General features: G+C 38.4%; 3 protein-coding genes across 5 annotated transcripts; all 3 read right to left on the reverse strand.

Annotated features, from left to right (window-relative positions):
• Positions 1-1,709: 1,709 nt before the first annotated feature.
• On the reverse strand, positions 1,710-7,147 carry LOC113023404 (polymeric immunoglobulin receptor-like). Of its 3 annotated transcripts, none has more exons than XM_080302752.1 (8): positions 7,029-7,147; positions 6,496-6,822; positions 5,873-6,193; positions 5,472-5,768; positions 4,467-4,538; positions 4,095-4,193; positions 3,930-4,006; positions 1,710-2,143 (listed from the first exon to the last, which is right to left on the reverse strand). In XM_080302752.1, the coding sequence occupies exons 1-8, from the start codon at positions 7,063-7,065 to the stop codon at positions 2,084-2,086; spliced, it is 1,290 nt and encodes a 429-aa protein (XP_080158878.1). In that variant the 5' UTR covers positions 7,066-7,147; the 3' UTR covers positions 1,710-2,083. The 3 variants fall into 3 exon arrangements, with proteins under 3 accessions (XP_080158878.1, XP_026025191.2, XP_080158879.1); XM_026169406.2 differs by having other exon boundaries at positions 4,452-4,538; XM_080302753.1 differs by lacking the exon at positions 4,467-4,538.
• A 2,612-nt stretch (positions 7,148-9,759) lies between these two features.
• Positions 9,760-13,473, reverse strand: LOC145429385 (polymeric immunoglobulin receptor-like). Its single transcript, XM_080302751.1, has 8 exons — positions 13,383-13,473; positions 12,867-13,193; positions 12,365-12,685; positions 11,944-12,243; positions 10,873-10,944; positions 10,505-10,606; positions 10,340-10,416; positions 9,760-10,117 (listed from the first exon to the last, which is right to left on the reverse strand). The coding sequence occupies exons 1-8, from the start codon at positions 13,417-13,419 to the stop codon at positions 9,956-9,958; spliced, it is 1,398 nt and encodes a 465-aa protein (XP_080158877.1). The 5' UTR covers positions 13,420-13,473; the 3' UTR covers positions 9,760-9,955.
• Positions 13,474-19,618: 6,145 nt separating this feature from the next.
• LOC145429386 (CMRF35-like molecule 8) lies at positions 19,619-23,674 on the reverse strand. The gene is made up of 4 exons (XM_080302758.1): positions 23,357-23,674; positions 21,152-21,247; positions 20,990-21,057; positions 19,619-20,111 (listed from the first exon to the last, which is right to left on the reverse strand). Exons 1-4 carry the CDS (start codon positions 23,658-23,660, stop codon positions 19,959-19,961), a joined length of 621 nt encoding a protein of 206 aa, XP_080158884.1. The 5' UTR covers positions 23,661-23,674; the 3' UTR covers positions 19,619-19,958.
• Between the last annotated feature and the right edge of the window lie 1,830 nt (positions 23,675-25,504).

The following is a 25,504-nucleotide window of genomic DNA, read 5'->3' on the forward strand; positions in this document are numbered from 1 at the left end:
CTTTGTCAAACAGGTGTGCTCAGAATGTGGTTTTGCTACTTTGCTCACTTTATACTTATGTTGCTACTTTAATTTAATTTAATTTAATTTGTGGTTTTGCACAATTTCAGTGCAGATAATTAATTCTAAGCAATAAAAAATACTGTGAAGGCTTGTGTCCATCCCCTTGATTACGATACTGCATTACAAGCATACTTGTCATCACAATCATTTGCATAGATACTTCTCTATGCAAGACTCATAACCGTGATCATAGGCGAAGGAGCTTTTTTCTACTCTTTTCTTCTAAAACACATAGATTTATGTACGCAATCTATATTTATTTTTCATTTTCATCTCTCTTCTTCTCTACTTCTTAAGCCATTTAAACAACTTCTTGCAGAGTGTGATCAGCAGGAAGTCTCCACATCTTGGTTTCTGTTCATCAAAACAGAAACTTAAAATGAACTATTGTTAGAATATTACACACACAGTAGGAAAGCCTAGACTATCATCACAGAGGGCAGTGGACATTATTAGTTGGTCTTCCGATGAAAGCGATTTAAAAAATTTTAAATGGATGACTTGTGCCACTTAGTGGTGAAAGAAGTACTCACACACTTCACATAATCAGTACTTTTAAAGTGGTGATATCTTGTGATACTTTATTGATCCCATCCATCCCATCCATCTTCATCCGCTTTATCAGAGACCGGGTCGCGGGGGCAGCAGCCTAAGCATAGGTCCCATCCTTTATTGATCCCACAAGGAAATAAAACATTTTTGTGATACAGCACCAAAATAAAGAAAAAAAGTTCATGTACTACAGGCACATATTGGGGATATTATCGTGAGAAAGTGGAAAAAGTTACATTATCCAAATGTCAAGGGATCAAGGTGCAAGCAGGATTCAAACACAGGACTCCAAGTCGAAGGCAATGCATCTATTTACAGGGAAATAGACAGAACTCCAAAAGGGTCAAAACAGTAGCAAGAGCACAATCTCATCAAAGGCTTTCCACACACTCCAAAAAATTTCCAATCCTCTGGCTCATTCCGCACAAGGCCAGCTCACCATTCTGTGTGAGGGAATTTTCCAGCCAAAATCTGAGCATAAGGAAAAGGCAGGTCAGGGCCTCTTATACAGTACATGTAATAAAAGGTCAGGAGCCAACGGAGTGGTCAGGACAGGTTTTAGCTGGGAGACATGGAAAACACTGTGAATGTTTTCCATGTCTCCCAGCTAAAACCTGTTCTGACCACTCTGTTGGCTCCTGACCTTTCATGTTCTAGGGTAACTTTTACTGGGCAGAGACAAGTTTAATCAAAGATGGACAAAGATGATTTCAGCAGCAAGGGAATCACTAATGTACTTTTCCATTACTTCTCTTTCAGGTCTTGACAACCTGTACAGTCGGCTAGTGAGCACAGTTGCCCCGGGTAATAGGTTGATAATATAACTGTAAGACGGAGAAGTAGAGTTTCATTAGAAAGCAGAGTTGGGCTTATCCCCTTGTTTTACACAGTATTACTGTTCAGGTAACCGTGCAAGTACCTGTGGTGGCTTTAGTCGCTGTTTTTTTCCATCCTGAAGTCAACAACCATCTCTTTTGTTTTGCTGACAGTCACAAGGAAGTAATTTTTACTTGCTCTGTTTCAAGTCAATTACCTGGAAATCACAGACCCTGAAAATGTGGCAGTTTATGGTAAAATAGGGCAAAACAACCAAGTTTCATTTTTCTTTGCTGATTTATTCACTTGACACTCATGTTTACATTTGACATTTGAGGCTTTTCACAGAATGAGAAAATCAGTGCAGATTATGTTGTTAACACTAAGCAATAAACATGAGAATAGAGACAACAGCAAAGGAGTAAGAAGTGAAGCTATATATGCATAAAAAGCAGTTATTTCACATGGTAACACAGAGTCCGTGAGAAAGCTGATTATTCTAAGATTTCTTGGCATTAAAGAAAAATTCAACAGGATAATCTCTATACAGGTGAGATCCACTGTTTGACCCCAAATGCATGTTCTGTTTATCTGTTATTGGCTTCATGGACATTTTTATTCAGGTAGATTTCTTCTATTTTCATAGTTTGGTTCATCTCTGTTGTCTGGACGTCTCCTCCTTACACATCACAACTTCTTGATTTCCATGAATCTATTCAGAGACCAATGAACAACACATCATCATGTGTTGTTAATATCTTTCCTACGTTAGCACCACTGTCAAATTAAGATTATTGTCTTGTCATCTACAGCAGTGAATACAACAGTAAAACCACATCTATGCACACTCAATATGAAGACTTCAGCGGAATTATAATAAAAGTCTGTGTGGTGTATCTGTGTGTGCATTAACTGACACACGATAATCCAACATTTTGAACACCTCTCACTCATACAGTTCCTCCAATTTCAAGGTGAGCACCAAAGTTTATTATAATCCAATCACTATCCGTGATAAATGTTAACAGTTATTGCCTGCTTCTGATTCATTGTATTCAATAATGGTTACAAATACATTACATAATACTATGATGTGATAGTAATGATGACGATTTGAAATTTTATTACTTCATCATTTTATACTACGTTTGTGTTGAACATTGAAATTCATTGTGAGTTCTTGGCTTAAACATAAAAAAATGTTTTGTGAGGCCTTTTAAGCAGCAAATGGGCCAAGGGGGCTCAACAAACAGATTCTTCTTCTTGAAATACTCAGGCACAAAAACCGAACTGAAAAGAAGTAAGCAGCCAGTGTTCAAAAAAAATTCTGGAGAACTTTAAAAAATGACAAAAGTCTGGATACTTGGGAACAGAGATGGGCAGTAACGTGTTACTGTAATCCATTTACTTTTTTCAAGTAACGAGTACAGTAAGGGATTACTATTGCAAAAATGGTAATTAGATTACCGTTACTTTCCCGGAAGCACGCTGCGTTACTGCGTTACTAAAACCGTGATTTTTTGCCATGTCTCATGACAGTGACGTAAGCGAGTGCGACGTTCGTGACAACAGAGTATGAGCGTGCAGCGTTTAAAGCGTGGAAGTACTGACCTTACTTTGAGTTTGATTCCATAAAAAGTGACAAAAACATTAGTGTCCTTGTGAGTGGGAAGAAAACTTCTTTTAACAGCGAAAAAAAACCCCCTAAACTTCAAAGCAAGCACCGAGTGCGCAACGACGTAATGTGAAATTCACAGAGAAACTCGCGGATTCTTCCCCTGACCGCTGCGGTACACCTACACCAGGGCAAAACTTCGCCTGCCCTACTCCTGCTTTACAGGGAAAATAGAGCAACAGGACCGCTGAGTCTTTGACTTTATTTATTTTATTTATTTTCTGCTGTGTTTTACTTGCATCTATTTGAAAGAGTGAGTGTAAACACAAAAAAATATTTTTTTTAATGTGCTGGAATGTGCAGAAAATAGGTTTAAATGTTAAACTAATTTCTTCCAGTCAGAGAATGTTGCATATAATTAAATTTTTTGCTTGATGCATAAAGTTAAAAGGTTAAAACTAATAAAACAAGTTTTAAAAAGAGACTTTTCCATTTGATTACATTTTGTATGATGGATTATGCAGAAAAAGTAGAATTGGGCTGAAAGATTTATCACCTGTTCAGGTTGTCATGTTTTTAAAAAGTAACTAAGTAATTAATTAATTAATTACTTTTGAAAATAAGTAATCAGTAAAGTAACGGGATTACGTTTTTGGGGAAGTAACCAGTAATTAGTTACTGATTACTTTTTTCAAGTAACTTGACCAACACTGGTTGGGAAGCAAAATACACAGAAGTTGCGGGGTGGCTCAAGACTTTTGCACAGTACTGCACTGATCGCAGCTAACAATAAAATAAATTTGTTGCATTATTCCATTTGTTTATAATAAGGCTTGTTATATATAGAGGACACTCTTAAGGTTTTGGACTTTAGGTTTCTTACGTTATTTCTTGCTGCATCTGTCACTTCCTCTAAAGCGTCTTCATTTTGTGCATTTTTGTTCATGACAACTTCATCTTCTGAAAACATAAAGCATAAAACATGGTTATCCTCTTTTTCCATGGACATTTAAGTACATTTTTGCATGCATGTGAATGCAAAATATACCTTTTACTTTCTGATGTTTGCACTTATGAACTATAAATGCAAAAACACACATCAGTAGCAGCAGGGGAGGAACAGTGTAAACCACATAGTGTCTTGCATCTGAAAAGCAGAAAGAAAAAACAGAACGGAATAAAAATATAAACATCCTGAAACATTCACACTTTCAGGGACACACAACAGAACTGTGAGCTCAGGGGATACTTTTTGGGATTTACTAGTGCGCACACCCACAGCAGTTGTGACACTCGGGATCATTTTGGTATGACTTACATTCACTACTTTCCAAAAAATAACCATAACTCACAACACTGATCGTCAGAAGTACACACTGAAAGATACTTATTGTATATACTGTACTTTTAATAGGATTACTGGGAATTTGTGTTGACATTTTTCCAAGCGTTTCCACTGCAGAAGGTAGAGTGCTGGTGTGCTGGAGAAAGACTGTTGGAGAAAAATACTCTTAGCAACTTTATTTTAATACATCAATCTTATTTCAGTTGTGTGAATAGTTTCAGTGTCCTGACAGCCATCCCCATCAGAACCGTAGAGCTGCAGTTATTTTGGCTCACTCTGACACTTTTCACAAATTACCCCCGTGTTTCATAATGTATACATATAAAAGTGATCGTGTTTTTATTTTTAATCATTTTTACATGTTTTTATTTTTTTTTTATCTACAGTAGACCGGGGTTGGTTGTCACATTGCTTGTTACTGTCACATTAGGTATTGGTATTTTAATAATATGGCTAAATAGGACTTCTGGGAGGCTGTGTCTCTACTGAAGCCAGCAAGAAGACAGCTTCACATGTTTTGTTTGTTTTTTTAAATTCTCTTCAAATATTTTTATTGTGAAGCACGAATAACAATTACAAATCACCCCATTGGCTGACGTTGCTTCCTTTTTACAGTTTTGTCATCAAGAAAGGGGCAAAGCAAACAAGCAAACAAAAAACCCCAAAACAAACCAGAACAACAAAAACAAAACACACAACCAAGACAGTGGAAAGTAACAAAAAGGGTGGTCAAAACAAACGAACGAACGAACGAACGAACAAACAGAAAAAACAAAACAAAAAGTAAAGAAGAAAAAAACCTTCCTCCCCACACCCTTCCCTTATCCCAGAGTGCTATCAGCTTATTTTAACCAATGGTGAAGTCCACAGACTAGCTCTCATTTGTTCATAGTTTCCAGGTACTCAATGAGTGGCCTCCAAATCTGATCAAAGTCCTCCAGTTTATTTGGCAGTTTTCTAATAATTCACACCACAAACAATAGAACCAGCATGCACAGACTATGTTTAAACAGTTAATGTGGACTGAAAAAAAGATGTAATTCTGTTAATTTTATTTTCATTTAAATGTTTTCATCTCACCAACTGAAAGCTGAATCTTGGTGTAGTTTCCAGGCCTCCTCTCTGAGTCTGACCCACACCAGTATGTCCCAGCATCTGCTTCTTCCAACTTTGTGATCACCACAGAGAAAGAGCTGAAAGAACCATTACCTTCAAGTTGGAACCGGCTTTGATTGGTTATGTCTTTGCAGCTGTTGAGCTGCTCTCCCTTGCAGAGGAACTTCCCTTTGTCCTGATGTTGTGGAGGATAAGGGCACTGCAAAGATAGAGGCTGTCCTACAGTACCTTTTATTTTAATTGACTTGACACAGCACCACTCTGTGGAGAGTGAAAGAGAAAAATATTCAAATCTATTAAAGACTCTTTTAGAGGAAAGTGTTTCCTTTCAGCTGATTTAATTAAATATTATTATAACCTCTCACCTTTGACCTTCAGCTCAACAGCAGAGAAAACATCCAGCTCAGAGTTTCTTTTAACACCACAGAGGTATGATCCTGAATCATTTTTGGTCAAACTGCTAATGTTTACTGTGAATGTTCCTAACAGTTTGTCATCGTCAAGTCTGAATCGTCCATTTTGTTTGTTGTCAGAGGTGATCAGTGCCTGTTGACGACATGTGGAGGGCCGATTTCCTCTGCAGATGTACTTCGGGTTGTTCTGGTACCGAGACTCGTATGGACAAACGATGGACTCAGAGAATCCCTCATAACTTTCAATTTTGGTCACAGTGTCACAGCAGCTGTCTGTTGAAAATGCAGACGGCATCAGAAAATGTGTTACAGCCACAGAACAGATATGATGATTATATTTAGGTTGCTGCAACGAGATTTTCTGTATGGGATGTTAAGAAAAAATCAACCAAACTGAACCATCTATCGCATCAGTATTATCAGGTCATATTTACAACAGAAAAAATAAATAATCTTTTGCCAGTTACGTTTTTATCTGTTGTCACCTTTTACCCTTTACAGTCACAAATGTCTCTTATATATGATTTTGACTTGAATTCAAATAACTACATTTTGAGAAGAATTATTTTATTCACCTTGCGCTAACTTCAGCTCGACTTCAGTGTAGATATCTTTTCCATTTCTGGTCACCCCACACCAGTATTTCCCAGCATCCTCAGAATGAAGATCAGAGATGGTTGTTGTGAAGATTCGTGCTGTTTTGTCATCATTGATCCTGTATTTATTTTTCCTTGATTCCGATGTTGTAACAAGAACATCACTGTCGCCACAGTCGTTCTTACACAGATACTTCTCATAAGACTCATAACCCTCATCATAGGAGCAGGAAACGTTAACCTCTCTCCCCACATATCCAGTCACATGGATCACCCCTACTGCACTGGTCACACATCTCAGAGCGACTGTAAAGAAAAGACAGTATAAAAAAATATTGTTTATTTTGTCACATCAACATTTATAATAGCATTGTTACTGCTGCATAAACAAAGGGCTGAGATCAACAGAAGGCATTGTGTTCTGCTCTGCACTACCGAAACGTATTTACAGATTAATCTACATCTACGTTTGGTCTTCATCTGTTTACTATCTACTCATTTAAATGACTTACTGCAGATGGTGAATAGCAGGTTTTGAAGGATCCCCATCTTTGCTTTGCTTTGTAGAAATAGAAACCTGACAAGAAATATTCTGAAAATGTCACACCCACAGTTTGATTTCCTGAATGTCATGGCAATGCCAAAACCTTTAACTTCTGCATTTAGGTCACGTTCTTTTATACTCTTTACTCTTTTTTTATGTGAAAATTGTTAAGCCGGTAAGGAAGAAAAGGCTTTTCTCTGATTAACTGAGTGTACGCATCATGTCTGAGGTTTAATCTGAAAATGTATTTTTAATTCAGTTGTTAAATTTAACGCAGGGTTTTGTTATCCTGTCACATAGAGGCACTACAATCTAATATGAGAAAGCAGGACAATGATTGATCGATATTCAAAAATTTTTCATTGCATTAAAATTGGCCCAGATTTGTATACTATACAGGATTTGCTTAAAAGGCTTTGAGCATTAGTTACCATGGCAATACAAAACCCATGTAACACCAAAGTTACCTGTATGAGCCATAATCCTGCATTGTGGTACAGGCCTTCTTTAAAAATAAACTTTATTAACAATTTTTTGTATCAGCATATTTCGCATTGCTATCAGATGTTATTGACACCTATGTATCTGCATAAACTGCAAATGTGAAACTCCTCTTTCTGCATTTCTCTTGATCACTAATCAGCTCCACGTGCTCTACAATGACACGTTTGCTTATTTTGCACAAAATAATGTGAGAATGTTTTGTTCTAGGAAGCTTGAGGAAGCTGCCCATGTTAAACTGTGACTATCACCAGTTAACATCCCTGCATGGGTTCACCACCACCTCCAGTGCCGCGTCAGCACCTGGGCGTGAGGACGCAACACCACCTGAGCCTACGTGTCCCAGCCGCGAGAGACCGTGCTAGCAGGTCCCGTGCCACTTGTGTCCTAGCTGGCCCCGAGAGTTGCTTTGTCCATGCTGCCATATAAACCTTAACACTTTCAAAATGTACCAAACTGAATACATAACACTAATCAATAAATAAAACTACAATATTGATCATGATAATAAAAATACCAACAATTGTGACATTCAAAAGACGCATCACTTTTCAGCTACCAAACTCTTCTTCTCAGTTTTATGAAAAGTCAAATCATCTGACGAGCCATCCCATCCTCCTGACGCAGGGAAAAAACTTTGACCGGACAAGAACTAGAGTTCCCTGTTACACCACTTAACCCTGTATGAACATGGGGCATTTGTTTTAATGGCTTGTGGCAGAACCTGGACAGACTGCCGGTGGCACGCTGCTTTGCCGGTTTTCTCTTTCCCTGCTCCTCAGTTTTCCACCTTGACTCTACAGAATGTAGCTTTGCGGCCTCAAAAACAGGTGTTAGAACAAAGTCAATAACTTAAGTCTGGTAAACATTTTTGCTAAAAAATTAAAGAAGTGAATGGAGGAACCATCGTTCTGACTGTGCAATTTTTGGCTGGTCACAAGTAGGGTGGCTCCTTCTCACTGTTGTTATTGTTGTTTCTCAGTTTTCTCTTTCACCATTTCTTGTTTGTCAGCCTTAGTTAAAGGTTCATTGCCTTAATGCTGGGCAGATTTACTGGAAGGGTCACCAATGGAACATTTACAGTTTCACTTCCTTTACCCCAAATTCCCTTAAAACTTTGAATTTTATTCATGTAATAACATTTTACTGTCTTTATTATTTTAATATAGCACAAAGTTCATCAAGGTTTGTACAAACATAGTTGGTAGAAACATCCTCTAAAGAACGTTTTACTTTTTTTACTTTGAGTACATTTCGGAGCCTGTACTTTTCACTTATACTCGAGTAAAGAAGTTGAATCAGTGCTTCAACCTTTACTGGAGTATTCTAAAGACTAGTACCTGTATTTCTACTTAAGTGCAGAATGTCTGTATTTATGCCACCTCTGGCCCTTCCTTCAAAGGCATTTTAACATTTGTTTCACTAGCAGGGACCAGACCCTCATTTTTAGTAGCAGATGGCTTGAGCAGAGTTGAGGCTGCAGTGGTGACTCAGGCCGGGCAGATTCCCATGTACTAATGATAACTGAATGAATTAAAAAAGAATAAACAGCTTGTAGTGCTGGGAAGGGGTCATTTATAGACAGAGACTCGGATGGAGCATGTGTGGAAGTGTGGTCCTGTTCCTGATATTCAGATACATTTTCCCCAAAAAGTAGCTGACATATGCCACCAAGTGGTGAAAGAAGTTTGCACAGCCTTCGCATAAGCAGGGCTTTTAACGTTAATACCCTTGATTGATTTAACAAGGAAAATTATTATATTACAGCCGCAGGATAAAGAATATAAATAGTACAGAGTTAACAACAAAGTTAAAGGCACAGGCGCACAGCATTACTCTATAAAAGTGCAAAAATTTAAACCAATAATATAAAAAAAGACTAAAACTAATTATAAATCCAAGATTTGCATGACAGTACTGTGATTACACTAAAGTTCCACTGTTGAAATATTTTCATAGATATGCTTATTTATTTATATCGATGTAAGTACGTCATGGGTGACAACTGCTACACTGTTACATACATCGGATGGTTCCATCCAATGTATGGAATTAGAATAAACACTGTATTTCCTTTTATCTGTAAAATCATATCAATTAACTGCCTTTGTCAGAAATGTTTAATTGCAACAAATATAAACGTATCATAAAAATAACTTGACTTGTGACTGTTTATGTTTAAATGGGGCAAAAACAGACAAGAATGACTAAAATTTTAGTTTAATTTGCAGATTAATTTACGTTACATTGATGTTAGTCATTTGCATTTGAGGTTTCCCACAGTTTCAGAAAAGATTAGCTGTGTAACTGTTAATGTTAAAGACAAATTAAACAGGATGATCTCCATACAGGTGAGAGCCAAAGACTGACCTCAAATGCACACAATGTTTATCTTCAATTGGCATTATGGAAATTTCCATTACAGTAGATTTCTTCAGTTGTGACATTCTCTAAGTCTGGTTCATCTTCACCTAAATCTTCACAGTCATTACCGGCACTCTGCCGTTCGGACGTCTCCTTATTTGAGTATATCACAACGTCTTGACTTTCATAAATCTATTCAAACAATGAACAACACATGATGATGTTATGGACGTTGCTTGGAATAACAGTGATAAAAATAAAGAAAGTAAAAATTAAAAACAGTAAAATGTAAGAGAAAAGTGCAAATTGTATTAATAAATAATATGTACAGTTAGTTGTGTTGCCCAGTTTGGTATAATAAGGCTTGTTATAGCTACAGCACACTATTAAGTCTTTGAACTTTAGTTTTCTTACTTTATTTTCTGCCACATGCATCACTTCCTCTAAAGCATCTTCGTTCTGTGCATTTCTGTTCATGACAGTTTCATCTTCTGAAAACACAAAGCGTAAAACATGGTTATGCTCTTTACAGATGCACATTTGAGTACATTTTTGCATGCCAGTGAATCCAAAATGTACCTTTTGCTTTCTGATGTTTGCACTTATAAACTATAACTGCAAAGACGCATATCAGTAGCAGCAGCAGGGGAGGAACAGTGTAACCCACATAGTGTCCTGCATCTGAAAAGCAGGAAACAAAAAAGAAACATTACACTTTCAACTACATAAATGCAGAACTGTGGGCTCATATTTTCTTTTTATCAATATTTTTACATTTTATCATAATTATTTTATTTCTGGTGTGCTCACCTACAGCTGTTTTTGACTCTCAGGATCATTTTGAATGACTTACATTCACTCCATTCCAAAAATTAAACATTACTTTTGGAGTAGGTACATATTAATCAACAGCAGTTCATACTGAAAGACATCTTTAACAGGTTTACCGGTAATTTGTGTTGAAGTTTTTCCAGGCATTTCGACTGTGGAAGGTACAGTGCTGGTGTGCTGGAGAAAGACTGTTGGAGAACAATACTCTTACTGCCATTAGCGACTTTATTTTAATACAAGAAGCAGAATCACAATATTGTATTAATCTTAGAGGAAATTATGTGGTCACAATTGTTTCAAGACAGTAAGAACTTTAACTGTAACTATATTAAACAAAATAATACAAAGTTACAAAATATAACAAAACAGCTCTAATAAATGCAAAAAGATCGCTACACATGTACAATGACAAGGGCTATTCTATTCTATTCTATTCTAAATAGCACTAATTAGAAATATCGTAGTATATTACACAAACTTAAATGTATATGTAGTTGTCATTGAGGTGCCCCTCAGTGTCAGTGTCCACTGAATGCCATGAGTCATGTGGAATATTCAACATCTATGGCTTATTTAAAGAAACATATGACAATGATTTAAATTTTAATTTTAAATTGAAGTCTTATCAAAATTACAGTGTATGTCTCGTAATCTGTTTTACATATAAAAAGTGGTACAACTATTTATTTTTATTTTCATCTAAACGTGTTCATTAGTGACTATTTGTGAACATCACAGAACATCACAGAGAAAGAGCAGGAAGAAACATTATCTTGTAGTGTGAATCTGCTTTGACTGGTCATGTCAGCTGTTGCAGTGCCTGTCTTTCTCATATATATATGTACATATGTACATATGTACATATGTACATATGCAAATAGTAATATTTCATGAGAAAAAAGAATATTTTGTTAGAATAATAATTAGTTCATCGTATGATTATTTCCTGTAACATCTATTAGCTCTGCGAGGCTGGAGGAGACTGTGTCTACATTGAAGCCACCAAAAATGTAAGTATGCAGTGGTAAATGAGGTTTTCAACAGTCCTATTTTTACACCTGTGTTCGCAGTCATCACACTGCAGATGACACGATGACATGAAACATTGATGCGATAGGCTGAGAAAAGGGTGTAACTTACAGCTCTAACCATTTTATTTTCATGTACACAAGACACATTCATCTCACCAACTGACAGCTGAATCTTGGTGTAGTTTCCAGGCCTCCTCTCTGAGTCTGACCCACACCAGTATGTCCCAGCATCTGCTTCTTCCAACTTTGTGATCACCACAGAGAAAGAGCTGGAAGAACCATTACCTTCAAGTTTAAACCTGCTTTGACTGGTTATGTCTTTGCAGCTGTTGAGCTGCTCTCCCTTACAGAGGAACTTCCTGTTCCTGTCCCAATGTTGTGGAGGATAAGGACACTGCAAAGTTAGTGGATGTCCTACAGTACCATTTATTTTAGTTGACTTGACACAGCACCACTCTGTCAAATGGAAAGAAAAACTATTTGCGTTTCAAAAAATATTAAACTTTCTTAAAGACATTTTTTAGAAGAAGCTGTTTTCTTTTGATTGGTGTAATGAACTATTATAATGACCTCTCACCTTTGACTTCCAGCTCAACAGCAGAGAAAACATCCAGGTCCGAGTTTCTTTGGACACCACAGAGGTATGACCCTGAATCATTTTTGGTTAAACTGCTAATGTTCACTGTAAATTTTCCTGACATTTTTTCATCATCAAGTCTGAATCGCCCATTTTGTTTGGTGTCAGAGGTGATCAGTGCCTGCTGCAGACATGTGGAGGGCCGTGTTCCTCTGCAGATGTACTTTAGACTGTTCTGGTACTGAGACTCATACGGACAACTGACAGACTTAGAGTATCCCTCATAACTTTGAACTTTGGTCTCAGTGTCACAGCAGCTGTCTGTTGAAAATGCAGACGGCATCAGTAAATGTGTTAAAGCCACAGAACAGATATGATCATTTATATTTAGCTTGCTGATTGAGATCTTAAGAAAAAAACGAATACAGCTGAACCAATTATAAAGTGTATGTTTGTGTGTGTGTGACTGTGTGTGTTGCTGTTTGGAGAAGACTTTATTTACCTTTTACTAATTTAAGCTTGACTTCAGTGTAGATATCTTTTCCAGTTCTGGTCACTCCACACCAGTATTTCCCAGCATCCACAGAATGAAGATCAGAGATGGTCGTTGTGAAGATTCGTGCTGTTTTGTCTTCATGGATCCTGTATTTGTTTTTCACTGGTTTTGAAGTTGTAATAAGAACATCACTGTTGCCACAGTCGTTCTTACACAGATACTTCTCATAAGACTCGTAACCCTGGCCATAGGAGCAGGAGACATTAACCTCACTCTCCAGGTATCCAGTCACATGGATCACCCCGACTGCATTGATCAAACACCTCAGAGCAACTGCAAAGAAAGTATTACACATATTTCACTGTTTAATTTGTTATGTTAGCATTCACAGTAGCAATGTTAGTGCTGTATACACGATGGACAAGGTGTGGTATTCTGCCCGTTACTGCAAAAACAGATCTTTATATTTAATCTAAATCTACCTTTGGTCTGTTTATGTATTTACTCATCTAAACAACTTACCACAGATGGTGAACAGCAGGTTTTGAAAGCTCCACATCTCTGCTTTGCTCCGTAAAAATAGAAACCTAAACGGAAATGTACTAAAAGTATGACCACATCAGTTTGAGTTCCTGCATGTCATGGCAGTGTTGAAGCCTTTAACTTCTGCATTTAGACAACATTTTTAAACTCTTACATTTAGATCATTTGTATTGCACATACAGTACATATGCAACATTTTGCTTCTTTTTGTTTTATTGTCAAATGATTGACAAATATTAAAATAATTTCATAGTGCACAAACATACTAGTTCTCACAGCTCTTAAGTAAACAAGAGACGCACACACATACATACAATATGTATGGTTGAGGACACTCCAAAGTCCGCGGATGTGCTGCAGTGCCATTTTTTCCATTTGATTTGAGAGTGTTGTAGGGCAGCTGGCTGGAAATATGTTCTTATGTTAACTTCTCCTTGCCTTTAAAACTCAGGTGGAGTTTCTGGGCTGGCTTCTCTCTGCTGCTCCGCTCCTGGGTGGAGTTTCTCAAATGAAACAATCCTTCCTACACTTGCCTAGTCGTGGAGTATATCAAGCTGGAAGTTGCAACAGTTCTCTTCTAGATTGTTGTTAGTATGTGGTGACTATTAGGCCATCTCTGTTACCTGTTACTTGCAAGTACCTGCTTGTTCTAACCCAGTCTTGTCTTACTTCTCCTAGTTACCTGCTCCACACCATCACAGAACCCTTGAATATCTGGAAACCTGTTGCCTGTGGAAACCTTCAGTTCTACTTACCAGCTCTAACACCAGCTTTCTGTAATCTCTCATAGGAAGGACTTACATGTGCAATAACTACCTCCGAGGCTCCTCTCACTCCTAACAAAAGTAAGACTATTAATCACTGTCTTCGTCATGAACTCCAATTAATCCTTTGTCTCCTCTCTAACAGAGTTCCCATATGCCAGTTTGTAATGATGGTGAATTCTACCACAAACTGCTTTCAAACCACAAACAAGTCAAACAGAAACACTTTAAACCTGCCAGACATTATTTGAATCTGCTCTTTGGGTCTGCTTTTTGCCAAAACATGACAGTGCGAGAGTTTGCTTCGACACTTAGACTTTAACTTCTGGGATGACAGCCAGCTCTGTCTACTGACATGTAAGATTACAGGGAGTGCAGAATTATTAGGCAAATGAGTATTTTGTCCACATCATCCTCTTCATGCATGCTGTATAGGCTCGAAAGCCTACTACCAATTAAGCATATTAGGTGATGTGCATCTCTGTAATGAGAAGGGGTGTGGTCTAATGACATCAACACCCTATATCAGGTGTTATTATTAGGCAACGTCCTTTCCTTTGGCAAAATGGGTCAAAAGAAGGACTTGACAGGCTCAGAAAAGTCAAAAATAGTGAGATATCTTGCAGAGGGATGCAGCAGTCTCAAAATTGCAAAGCTTCTGAAGCGTGATCATCGAACAATCAAGCGTTTCATTCAAAATAGTCAACAGGATCGCAAGAAGCGTGTGGAAAAACCAAGGCGCAAAATAACTGCCCATGAACTGAGAAAAGTCAAGCGTGCAGTTGCCAAGATGCCACTTGCCACCAGTTTGGCCATATTTCAGAGCTGCAACATCACTGGAGTGCCCAAAAGCACAAGGTGTGCAATACTCAGAGACATGGCCAAGGTAAGAAAGGCTGAAAGACGACCACCACTGAACAAGACACACAAGCTGAAACGTCAAGACTGGGCCAAGAAATATCTCAAGACTGGTTTTTCTAAGGTTTTATGGACTGATGAAATGAGAGTGAGTCTTGATGGGCCAGATGGATGGGCCCGTGGCTGGATTGGTAAAGGCAGAGAGCTACAGTCCGACTCAGACGCCAGCAAGGTGGAGGTGGAGTACTGGTTTGGGCTGGTATCATCAAAGATGAGCTTGTGGGGCCTTTTCGGGTTGAGGATGGAGTCAAGCTCAACTCCCAGTCCTACTGCCAGTTTCTGGAAGACACCTTCTTCAAGCAGTGGTACAGGAAGAAGTCTGCATCCTTCAAGAAAAACATGATTTTCATGCAGGACAATGCTCCATCACACGCGTCCAAGTACTCCACAGCGTGGCTGGCAAGAAAGGGTATAAAAGAAGAAAAACTAATGACATGGCCTCCTTGTTCACCTGATCTGAACCCCATTGAGAACCTGTGGTCCATCATCAAATGTGAGATTTACAAGGAGGGAAAACAGTACACCTCTCTGAACAGTGTCTGGGAGGCTGTGGTTGCTGCTGCACGCAATGTTGATGGTGAACAGATCAAAACACTGACAGAATCCATGGATGGCAGGCTTTTGAGTGTCCTTGCAAAGAAAGGTGGCTATATTGGTCGCTGATTTGTTTTTGTTTTGTTTTTGAATGTCAGAAATGTATATTTGTGAATGTGGAGATGTTATATTGGTGTCACTGGTAAAAATAAATAATTGAAATGGGTATATATTTGTTTTTTGTTAAGTTGCCTAATAATTATCCACAGTAATAGTCACCTGCACACACAGATATCCCCCTAAAATAGCTAAAACTAAAAACAAACTAAAAACTACTTCCAAAAACATTCAGCTTTGATATTAATGAGTTTTTTTGGGTTCATTGAGAACATGGATGTTGTTCAATAATAAAATTATTCCTCAAAAATACAACTTGCCTAATAATTCTGCACTCCCTGTATACTGTTGTTGTATTATAAACAACAGTCTAAGGAGCTTGGAAAGCCTGAAGAGAAAGAGAAAGAACACACACATGTAAAAGAAGCTCTCAAAACATGCAGTTATGCTAATTGGCTTTCATCAAGTCAGCAAAGATGCACGGGAAAGAAGATCAGACACCATCTAGGGAGGATAAGAAAGACAAACACAACAACATTGTCATCCCCTATGTGGCCTGTGTATCAGAAAAACTCACGAGAGTCTTCTCCAAGCACGACATCCCAGTTTACTTCAGACCCAGCAACACACTCAGACAGAAACTGGTTCAGCCCAAAGACAAAACTCCTAAACACAAACTTAATAATGTGGTGTATGCTGTATAATATAGCGAGGAATGCCCAGACCTCTACATTGAAGAGACCAAACAGCCACTTCATAAACATATGGCACAACATAGAAGAGCCACCTCCACGGGACAAGACAAGGTCCATCTGCATCTAAAGGACAAAGGTCACTCTTTTGAGGATGCCAGTGTTCACATTTTGGACAGAGAAGACAGATGGTTTGAAAGAGGAGTAAAAGAAGCAATTTATGTCCACTGTGAGCGACCATCTTTGAACAGAGGCGGTGGTTTACGACACCAACTGTCTGCCATCCAGTTTTGAGATCCCTTCCCAGACACCTTAACGCCCACTCACATTAGAGGTATTTTATGTCATGCAAACGTTAAAGCCAAATGCAAAGACAGACTGTCAGAACAGCAGGGATGGAGCATTCTTGGGTGGCCCTTCTCATAAAAGAATTTAAAAATTTATAAAATTGTTGATATATGCCATCTAGTGGTGAAAGAAGTATTGCTAGGCTTTGCTGTCAAAACATTACATGAACTTCTGTGTTTAACCACCCTGTGTCTGAGGAACCAGCATTGACTCAGCCTCAGAAAATTATGACTCAGACACAAGAACAAGATACTCAGCAGCTAAAGAAAAACATGGAGTTGTGCAACTGCAAGGAGTGAGAGCTTTTCTCTCAGAGTGTGGAGCTGAAGAATAGGAGTTGGATTCATTGTGAAGGGCGTGAGCTAGCTGATTATTATGGAGGATGCTGTGAGGAGTTAGATATCAAATATTGCATATGTTAAAAAAAAAAAACTTTAAAAAAGAAGAAAAAAAATTGGATGAGATTATTTCATGAGTGATTGCATGACCCTGTCTATCAAAGTAACAATCACAAAGACAGACCACAGTAGGTTTGTTCTTAGGAAACTGTTCCTGTAGCCTTTAAACAGCATGTTGAACCATCCAGAATTTATGCAAAGACACTGTGATATAATTTTATTTCAATTTTAATATCTGGATACCCTGAAATACTTACCACTACAGTCATTTATATTTTTTACGCATTCAATATGAATGAGTGATGCTTATTTCGAATACTGCAGCATAATTACTGTATTCAGTGTTACACTGAAACAGTGCCAGCAGAGGGCTCAGTGTGACACACTAAGCAGCAATACTGAAAGAGTTTTGCTTTTTCCTTTTTTTTTATTTCACTTTCAGTTTACTAAAAGTCATAAATGGTTGTACGGCTTAAATGCCTGCCCAGAGACCAGTTTCAGAAAATGGGTTTAGTGAAAACTCTTAAACTGCTCAATGGACGGTTTTCTTCAACAAATTTTGAAAACTAGCAAAACTGGTAAAGTGACTAAACTAAATTGGCAGACGGAAAACAGAGTGGGGAATGAGGGTGAGCAGACATTAACGATGCAACACTGACACAGAGAAACACCGTCCTAAAATACACAGAGGGAGCAATCAGGGGATAAGAGACAGGAGGGAAACACAGCTGGGTCAAATCAGGGCTGACAAGACAAGGGAGAGCAAAACCAGACACACTACACACAGAACAGGGACTATCAAAGTAAAACAGGAAATACAGAACACAGGGAAGCCACATTACAAAACCTAAAACTGGACTCAGAAAATACAAAAGGGCTAGGGAGCTAGACACAGTGAGAAAAACACACTACAGTGTAAAAACCATGAGGAAGCCCAAAATAAAAAAGGCGGACCATGGACCGTGACATGATGTCCATCAGTGAAAAAAATATTCACACTTGCTTGGTTGAAAAAAAAGTATTCATTCACTATTTTAGTTAAAATACAGAAGTCTTATCAGTACATTATACTTTAAGGAGAAGCAGTAAAACCCACCTGCAAAACATGTTCCCTCTGACTGACACAGCCCGTTTGCTTTTATCTGTAATTTAATCTATGAATATTCACAGGATGTTTTTCATGATATTAATGAAGTAGGGATCGGATGTTGCCTTCAGAGATGGAGACGAGGCGAGCCTGAGGACAGCTAGGGCCAACCTTTCCCGTGGCATCAGAGAGGCTAAGAGACAGTACTCCAGGAAAATATCTCATCACTTCAAAGACAGCAGAGACTCACGGAGCCTGTGGCGGGGCATTCAGACCATCACAGATTACAAGCCCCCACCACAGACCTGTGATAGCACTATCCCCCTGCTGAACGAGCTGAATACTTTCTTTGCTCTTCATCAAGTTTGCGGACGACACAACGGTGGTGGGTCTCATTAGCAACAGGGATGAGACCGACTACAGAAGTGAGGTGAGACGCCTGGCCACGTGGTGTGCTGACAACAATCTCTCTCTGAATGTGGAGAAGACGAAGGAGATTGTTGTGGACTTCAGGAGAATGCACACCCAACATGCTCCTCTGACCATTGACGGAGCGTCTGTGGAGAGAGTGAGCAGCACCAAGTTCTTGGGTGTGCACATCACAGAGGATCTTTCCTGGACGTACAACACCACAGCACTGGCCAAGAAATCACAGCAGCGTCTCTTTTTTCTCCGCAAACTAAGAAGAGCAGGAGCACCAGCCCCCATCATGTACACTTTCTACAGAGGCACCATCGAGAGCATCCTGTCGAGCTGCATCACTGTGTGGTTTGGAGCCTGCAATGCGTCCTGTCATAGAACCCTCCAACGCATAGTGAGAGCTGCAGAGAGGATCATTGGTGTCTCTCTCCCCTCCCTCCAGGACATTTACAGCACCCGTCTCACTAAAAAAGCCCTTTGCATAGCGGCTGATCCCACGCACCCAATGCAAAGCTTCTTCAAGCTGCTGCCGTCAGGGAGGAGACTGCAGAGTCTCCAGCCAGGACCAGCAGACTGAAGGACAGCTTCATCCATCAGGCTGTCAGGAAGCTTAACTCCCTCCCGATTCTGCCTCTTCTCCTCTATGGTCTCACTGAACTCTGTCACATACACACACACACACACACACACACACACACACACACACACACACACACACACACACACACACACACACACACACACACACACTCTGACTCACTCACTGGCTTGCACCAGTTACCAGTCACTTTGTGGAGCATTGGACTGCCATTACCTCATAAGACTTTGTTGTTATACTATCTCTTACCGTACATTACTAAATCTCCATTTGCACTATTTGCCTATTTGCACTACTCTGCCTGGTTTACACTCAATGTCATTTACCCTTACCTGAATATTGTATATTGTATATTGCATAGCTTTCTTGTTAATTTGTATTGTATTTATTTATTTAAATTTTTACTTTTTAATTATTTTATTTGCATTTTTTAATCACTCTCTTATTTAAATGTTCATTTGCTATTTCATCTAGGGTTTGAGAGTAACGAAATTTCTATTCTCCGTATGTCCTGTACATGTGGCAGAATTGACAAATAAAGTTGACTTTGACTTTGACTTTGTAAGACAGTGACAATGTTGAACAACAGCGGTACTTTGGTGAGCACCTCGTGTTAAGGATGAATCAAACAGGATCTGCATACAATTGAGACCCACAGTTTAAGCACATATGTACATATTTATCTTCTGTGAGCTTTATGGTAATTTTCATTGCAGTAGCGTTCTTCAGTTGTAACGTTTTCGTAATCTGGTTCATCTCCGCCTGGATCATCAAAGTGGTTCAAGGCGCTTTGCTGTTTGAAGGTCACCACAAATTCTTGATTTCCATAAATCTAAAGAATCAACAAAGATAGTTAGAGGCTAGGGAACCACATATGCTGCAGAGACCCTGGTTGCAGTATATGAGTATACATAGGCTCATATAATATATGTAGTGACAACTTTTATTACAAGAAATATAATAAAAATGTTTTAAATGCAGATGTTTTACATATGACAGATACTGACCGAACCACAGAAGCTGATTTAACCTCCTAGGACCTGGCGTCCACATATGTGGACATCACATTTTGGGTTATTTAGACCAGAATACTCAATTTTGCTCAACATGGGCCTGATTTCTACTTACGAGGACATTATACTGCTACTGTTCTATCAAAATTTAAAAAAAAAATATCCTCATATGTGGCTCTTATTTTTCTTTAAAAAAAAAAGGTTAAAAAAATGTAGTAATTCTTTGTTTTTACATTAATTGGGCCTCAACATGCCCAAATATCAAGGAGAAATTAAAAATGCATGTCGTGGAAGAGTTTGGGTCTTAAGAGGTTAAAGTAGCTACAAGTTCTAAAACTGGATGACTTCCACACATCATAGCACGACTATAAAATCCATTAATTTCCAATTAATGTCACATTATACTAAAGAAGCATAAAACCAGCTGAGTGAGCTCTTCTCTTAAATTTTTCACTTTTCTGTTCTAAACATCACAGTAGTCGACACCACTCTATAACATTTCTTTTCATCACTAAATCATTTTTAGTTTTAAAAACTCCTTCTGTCCACAAGCGTCCCTGAGATAACAAGTTTAAATCCAAACCAAAGCAGACTGATAACCAGTTAGCTGGTCAATGTCTCAGTTTAATCAATAATCGTGTGTGTGTGTGTGTGTGTGTGTGTGTGTGTATTATACACATATAGGCTTTGGACTTACTCCACCTTCTTCTGCATCTATCACATCATCTGCTTTGGGTGTATTTCTGCTCATGACAGCTTTAGTTGCTGAAAATACAGTTTAAGAAATTTTTCAGCTCTTTCTGCATGCACATTTGAGTGTAGAGTCTGAATATGTGTGTAAATATAAACTATAGCATACCTCTCACATTGTAACATTTGTACTTATAAATAATAACCAGGACACATATTAGTAAAACCACAGGGACAACAGCGTAGGCTGCGTAGAGCACCGCTTCTGAAAAATAGAAACCAATTAAAAACAGAATAGAAAGTTCATTTTCAGTTACTGGCATTTCAGCACAACTGTTGATCACAGGTGCACGCTTACACAGCTGTTTTGACACTTACGAGCACATTGACTTTACTTGTGTTTAATCCCAGGGGAATTACCCACATTGTAACCATGAACCACATCAACAGACCAATATGCACTTGTCAGCCTCTCTGTAAGGCACACTTGTTCAACTGCTCATGAAGATATAAGTCTAATAAGCCAATCACATGTCAGAAACTCAGTGCTCAGTTGAACATTTTATGACTGTTGGAGCCTGACGGGTCAGTTGGAAAACACTACCTCTAGAGTTTATAGAGAATGGTCTGAAAAAGAGATAATCACAGAAAACTTTAAGTTGGGACGAATTCATTCACATATTTGTTCAAACCAGACACTTATCTCTGCTCCAAACCCATCCAAAACATCTGAAAAAAAATTACAAATGTTATATATACACTACGGCTCAGTTTTAGAAGTTTTAGAACACCCCAATTTTTCCAGTTTTTTATAAAATAATTATGCACTTTAATGTCTGATTGCACTCTGAAATAGATGCATACCAGAGGGTATTGCATGGTGCTGCAGAATGCTGTGCTAGCAGTTTTGGTTCAGGGTGCCTCTCACATTGTGGAACCATCCTTTCGCCTTCTTGACGGCATACAAAAATCCTGCGCGATGAACTGAAGATTTCTAATTTAGATTCCTCAGTCCATAATACCTCCTTCCAGTATTCAGTAGTCCAATGGCGGTGTTTCATGGCCCAGACAAGCCTCTTTGTCTTACTCTTAGCAATGGCTTTCTTGTTGCAACTCATCCTGTCAAACCTGTAGCTCAAAGTCTTCCTTTCACAGATGAAACTGAGACTTGCTGCGACCTTTATTAAGCTGTGCTTGAAGCTGTTGTACAATTACCACTGGATCACTTTGGATTTTACCTCCTTTCACTGGTCTACTTGTTCCTTCTGCCCCTGGTACTTCACAGTTATCTTGTCCTCCTTCTTCTTGATGTCGTGCTCTGGTGGGATTCTGATTTATCTTAGTTGTGGTCTTCTGCTCCTTGTTCAGAGTCTCTTGTGTTTTCCTTTAAGCCAGCCTTTTTGGTAGGATGTCCTGATATCAGCCACTTCCTCTATCTGTTGATGGTGCATCCCATGTGGTTTGGTTATCCATGACAGTTCCTCTTTCTGTGGCTCATCATCATCTGTATTCGGCTTCCTGAGGCATTCTTGGAGCAGCTTGTCTCAAGATTTCCCGGATGCTCTGTGTTTCATTGTGGATTGTGGCTCCGACACTCACTCTTTCTGTTACTCATAAAGCCTCATATAGCCTATGTAAATTTCAAAGTATTTCACTGGCATAAAGAGAAAAAATGACATATATAACATAGAAAGTATAAAAAAGGTAGTGCATATCTTTTTGTCTTCTATTGTATAAATGATAACCCCCTATATAAACACCTGGGGTTAGCTTTTAGCACTAAATACACTATTAAAAAATGTGTTAGGGGCTGTGTTGGATAAAGCAAGATATGCTTAGTTATGCTTATATAAAGATCGATTTATAGATGGGTGGGTGGATAGACAGATATAAAAGCTGTTAAAGAACTTGCAGGTCAATAGTACTTTGATCATCAGTTTTATATGAAAGAAAGTCAAAAACTACTTTATAATCTGTGAAAAAAATGCAATCACTGAGAGTCTAGAAGAGGCCCTATCAACATGGATGCATACTGTGGGAAGTGATGTGTCTGCCTTAGTACGCAGTGTTCTCAGCAGTTCCATTTTTGGCAGATTTCTTGCATTTAGTGTGAAACCAGTTGGCTGCTGTACTATTTCATCACGTCAGACAATTGAATTAAAAACTGCAGTCCATGGTTAACAAGTTGGGTGCAAACAAAGACATTAATTTTGCTGTCATATACACAACTGTTCAACTTAACTACTGACAGCTGAATCTTTGTGTACTTTCCTCCAAGTATTTAAGAATCACATTCAACTTTATTAAAGAGACTTTTACAGAAAACAGTGTTTCATTTTGGCTGAATTAATGACATATAACTATGACCTCTCACCTTTGACTTCCAGCTCAACAGCAGAGAAAACATCCAGGTCCGAGTTTCTTTGGACACCACAGAGGTATGATCCTGAATCACTTTTGGTCAAACTGTTAATGGTCACTGTGAATTTTCCTGAGATTTTGTCATCATCGAGTCTGAATCGTCCATGTTGTCTGCTATGAGAGGTGATTAGTGCCTGCCGACGACATGTGGAGCGCTGATTTCCTCTGCACATGTACTTCAAATTGTTCTGGTACTGAGACTCGTACGGACAACTGATAGACTCAGAATATCCCTCATAGCTTTCAAGCTTGGTCATATTGTCACAGCAGCTGTCTGTCAAAATTATAAATAGAATCAGAAAATGTTGTACAGCCACAGAATAGAGAGAGGATGTTTTATATTTAGCTTGCTGCAACAAGATTGCCTGAGACCCAGAGTTTGTGTGATTTAATCAGTGTCACAGCAGCTGTCTGTCAAAAAGATAAAGGAAATAATCCTTTACACCTTATATTTACATTTTATGTCACCTTGTAATCACTGGAAACACAAACTTGATTGTCTTTAACATCATCTTAATTATTTTACTTCATTATAAAATACATTTTGAGAAGAATGTATTTACCTGGCATTAATTTCAGCTCGACTTCAGTGTAGATATCTTTTCCAAATTTGCTCACCCCACACCAGTATTTGCCAGCATCCACAGAACGAAGATCAAAGATGGTCGTTGTGAAGATTCGTGCTGTTTTGTCATCATGGATAACATATTTGTTTTTCCTTGATTCTGATGTTTTAATAAGAACATCATCGTTACCACAGTTGCTCTTACACAGATACTTCTCATAAGACTCATAACCCTGGCCATAGAAGCAGGAAACTTTAACCTCACTCCCCATATATCCAGTCACATGGATCACCCCTACTGCACTGATCACACACCTCAGAGCGACTGTAAAGTAAAGACAGTATAAAAATGTAATAATTATTTGTTTTGTCATGTCGAAAATCATGTATAATAACATTCCCAATAACAGATTTGTTATTCTTCTGTAGCTATTTAAGCGACTTACTACAAAGGGTGAACAGCAAGTTTTGAAGGATCCACATCTTTGCTTTGGTTAATCAAAACAGAAACTTGACAGGAATGACTCGCACACAACAAGGAAGCCAGGGTGGAGCCAGACTATCAGTACAGAGGTGACTGGACATCTTCTAGAGGCATTTTAAGATTTGTAACTGACGTATGCCTCCTAGTGTTGAAAGAAATATTCACAGACTTCACACAAAGAACACTGTAAAAGTTAGGTTTTGCACTGAAATTGTTAACTGTAAGTGTATTTAGGAAACTGTGCTTAAAGAACTGAAACTAAAATCACTCGATAAACAGGCCCCTTGAGTTTTATATCTTACTATCAATGTTGCATTCACATAAAAGAAGCACAGCAAACATGCATTTTATTCTCTGTTAATTATGTTAATGGTTCAGAAGCAACAGTCTTAGAACTTAAACTAACACCACCACAATGCTACTTTATCCAACCAGTAGCCAAACCAGAAAACTAAAACTGCTGAATTTGCCCAAGGGCCTCCTGGGACCTGGTGTCCACATATGCGGACATCACGTTTTGGATTATCTAGACCAAAATACAAATTAACCTCTACAAGGGCATGATATCCACTTACGAGGAGAGTATACTACCACTGTTCTATTGAAATTTAAAACGAATGTCCTCATATGTGGATCTCATTTTTCTCAGAAACAAAAATCCCCCCCCAAAAAATCAGGTAATTCTTTGTTTTTACTTTCATCAGGTCCCAATCAGCCCAAATAGCAAAGAAAAATTAAAAATGCATGGCATGAAAGAGTTCGGGTCTCAGGAGGTTAAAAAGCTGGGTCCTTGAAAAGTTGGTCTAATTTCACAAGAAATGTCAATTATTAGAACAATTATCAAAAAAAGTTTTTTTAGTTAAATTTGGTCAGTAAACCAAGAATTTCTACAGTCACAGTTCTAAAAACTCCCCATATATTTGGTAAAGCAGCTAACTAGTTCTGTCAGATAATGCTAATGGAGCAACTATCATCCTTCTTGGTTTAAGCTTGGTAGTGCAGCTGATAACACCCATGTATGCCAACATTTTCTTAAATGTTCCCTGTTCTCT

This window comes from Astatotilapia calliptera, chromosome 6 (assembly GCF_964374335.1).
Source record: "Astatotilapia calliptera chromosome 6, fAstCal68.1, whole genome shotgun sequence".
NCBI classification, from domain to species: Eukaryota; Metazoa; Chordata; class Actinopteri; order Cichliformes; family Cichlidae; genus Astatotilapia; species Astatotilapia calliptera.

Coding starts and splice junctions, on each gene's coding strand:
- LOC113023404 (XM_026169406.2), bottom strand. CDS start 7,065: ATGGGGATCCTTCAAAACCTGCTATTCACCATCTGCA. Junction 6,823..7,028: donor CCTGCTATTCACCATCTGCA/GTAAGTCATTTA, acceptor TTTTCTTTACAG/TCGCTCTGAGATGTGTGACC. Junction 2,144..3,929: donor CAGATGCAGCAAGAAATAAC/GTAAGAAACCTA, acceptor GTCTCTGAATAG/ATTCATGGAAATCAAGAAGT.
- LOC145429385 (XM_080302751.1), bottom strand. CDS start 13,419: ATGTGGAGCTTTCAAAACCTGCTGTTCACCATCTGTG. Junction 13,194..13,382: donor CCTGCTGTTCACCATCTGTG/GTAAGTTGTTTA, acceptor CTTTCTTTGCAG/TTGCTCTGAGGTGTTTGATC. Junction 10,118..10,339: donor TGCATGTGGCAGAAAATAAA/GTAAGAAAACTA, acceptor TTGTTTGAATAG/ATTTATGAAAGTCAAGACGT.
- LOC145429386 (XM_080302758.1), bottom strand. CDS start 23,660: ATGACCAAGCTTGAAAGCTATGAGGGATATTCTGAGTCTATCAGTTGT. Junction 21,058..21,151: donor CAAATGTTACAATGTGAGAG/GTATGCTATAGT, acceptor CTGTATTTTCAG/CAACTAAAGCTGTCATGAGC. Junction 20,112..20,989: donor TAGATGCAGAAGAAGGTGGA/GTAAGTCCAAAG, acceptor TTGATTCTTTAG/ATTTATGGAAATCAAGAATT.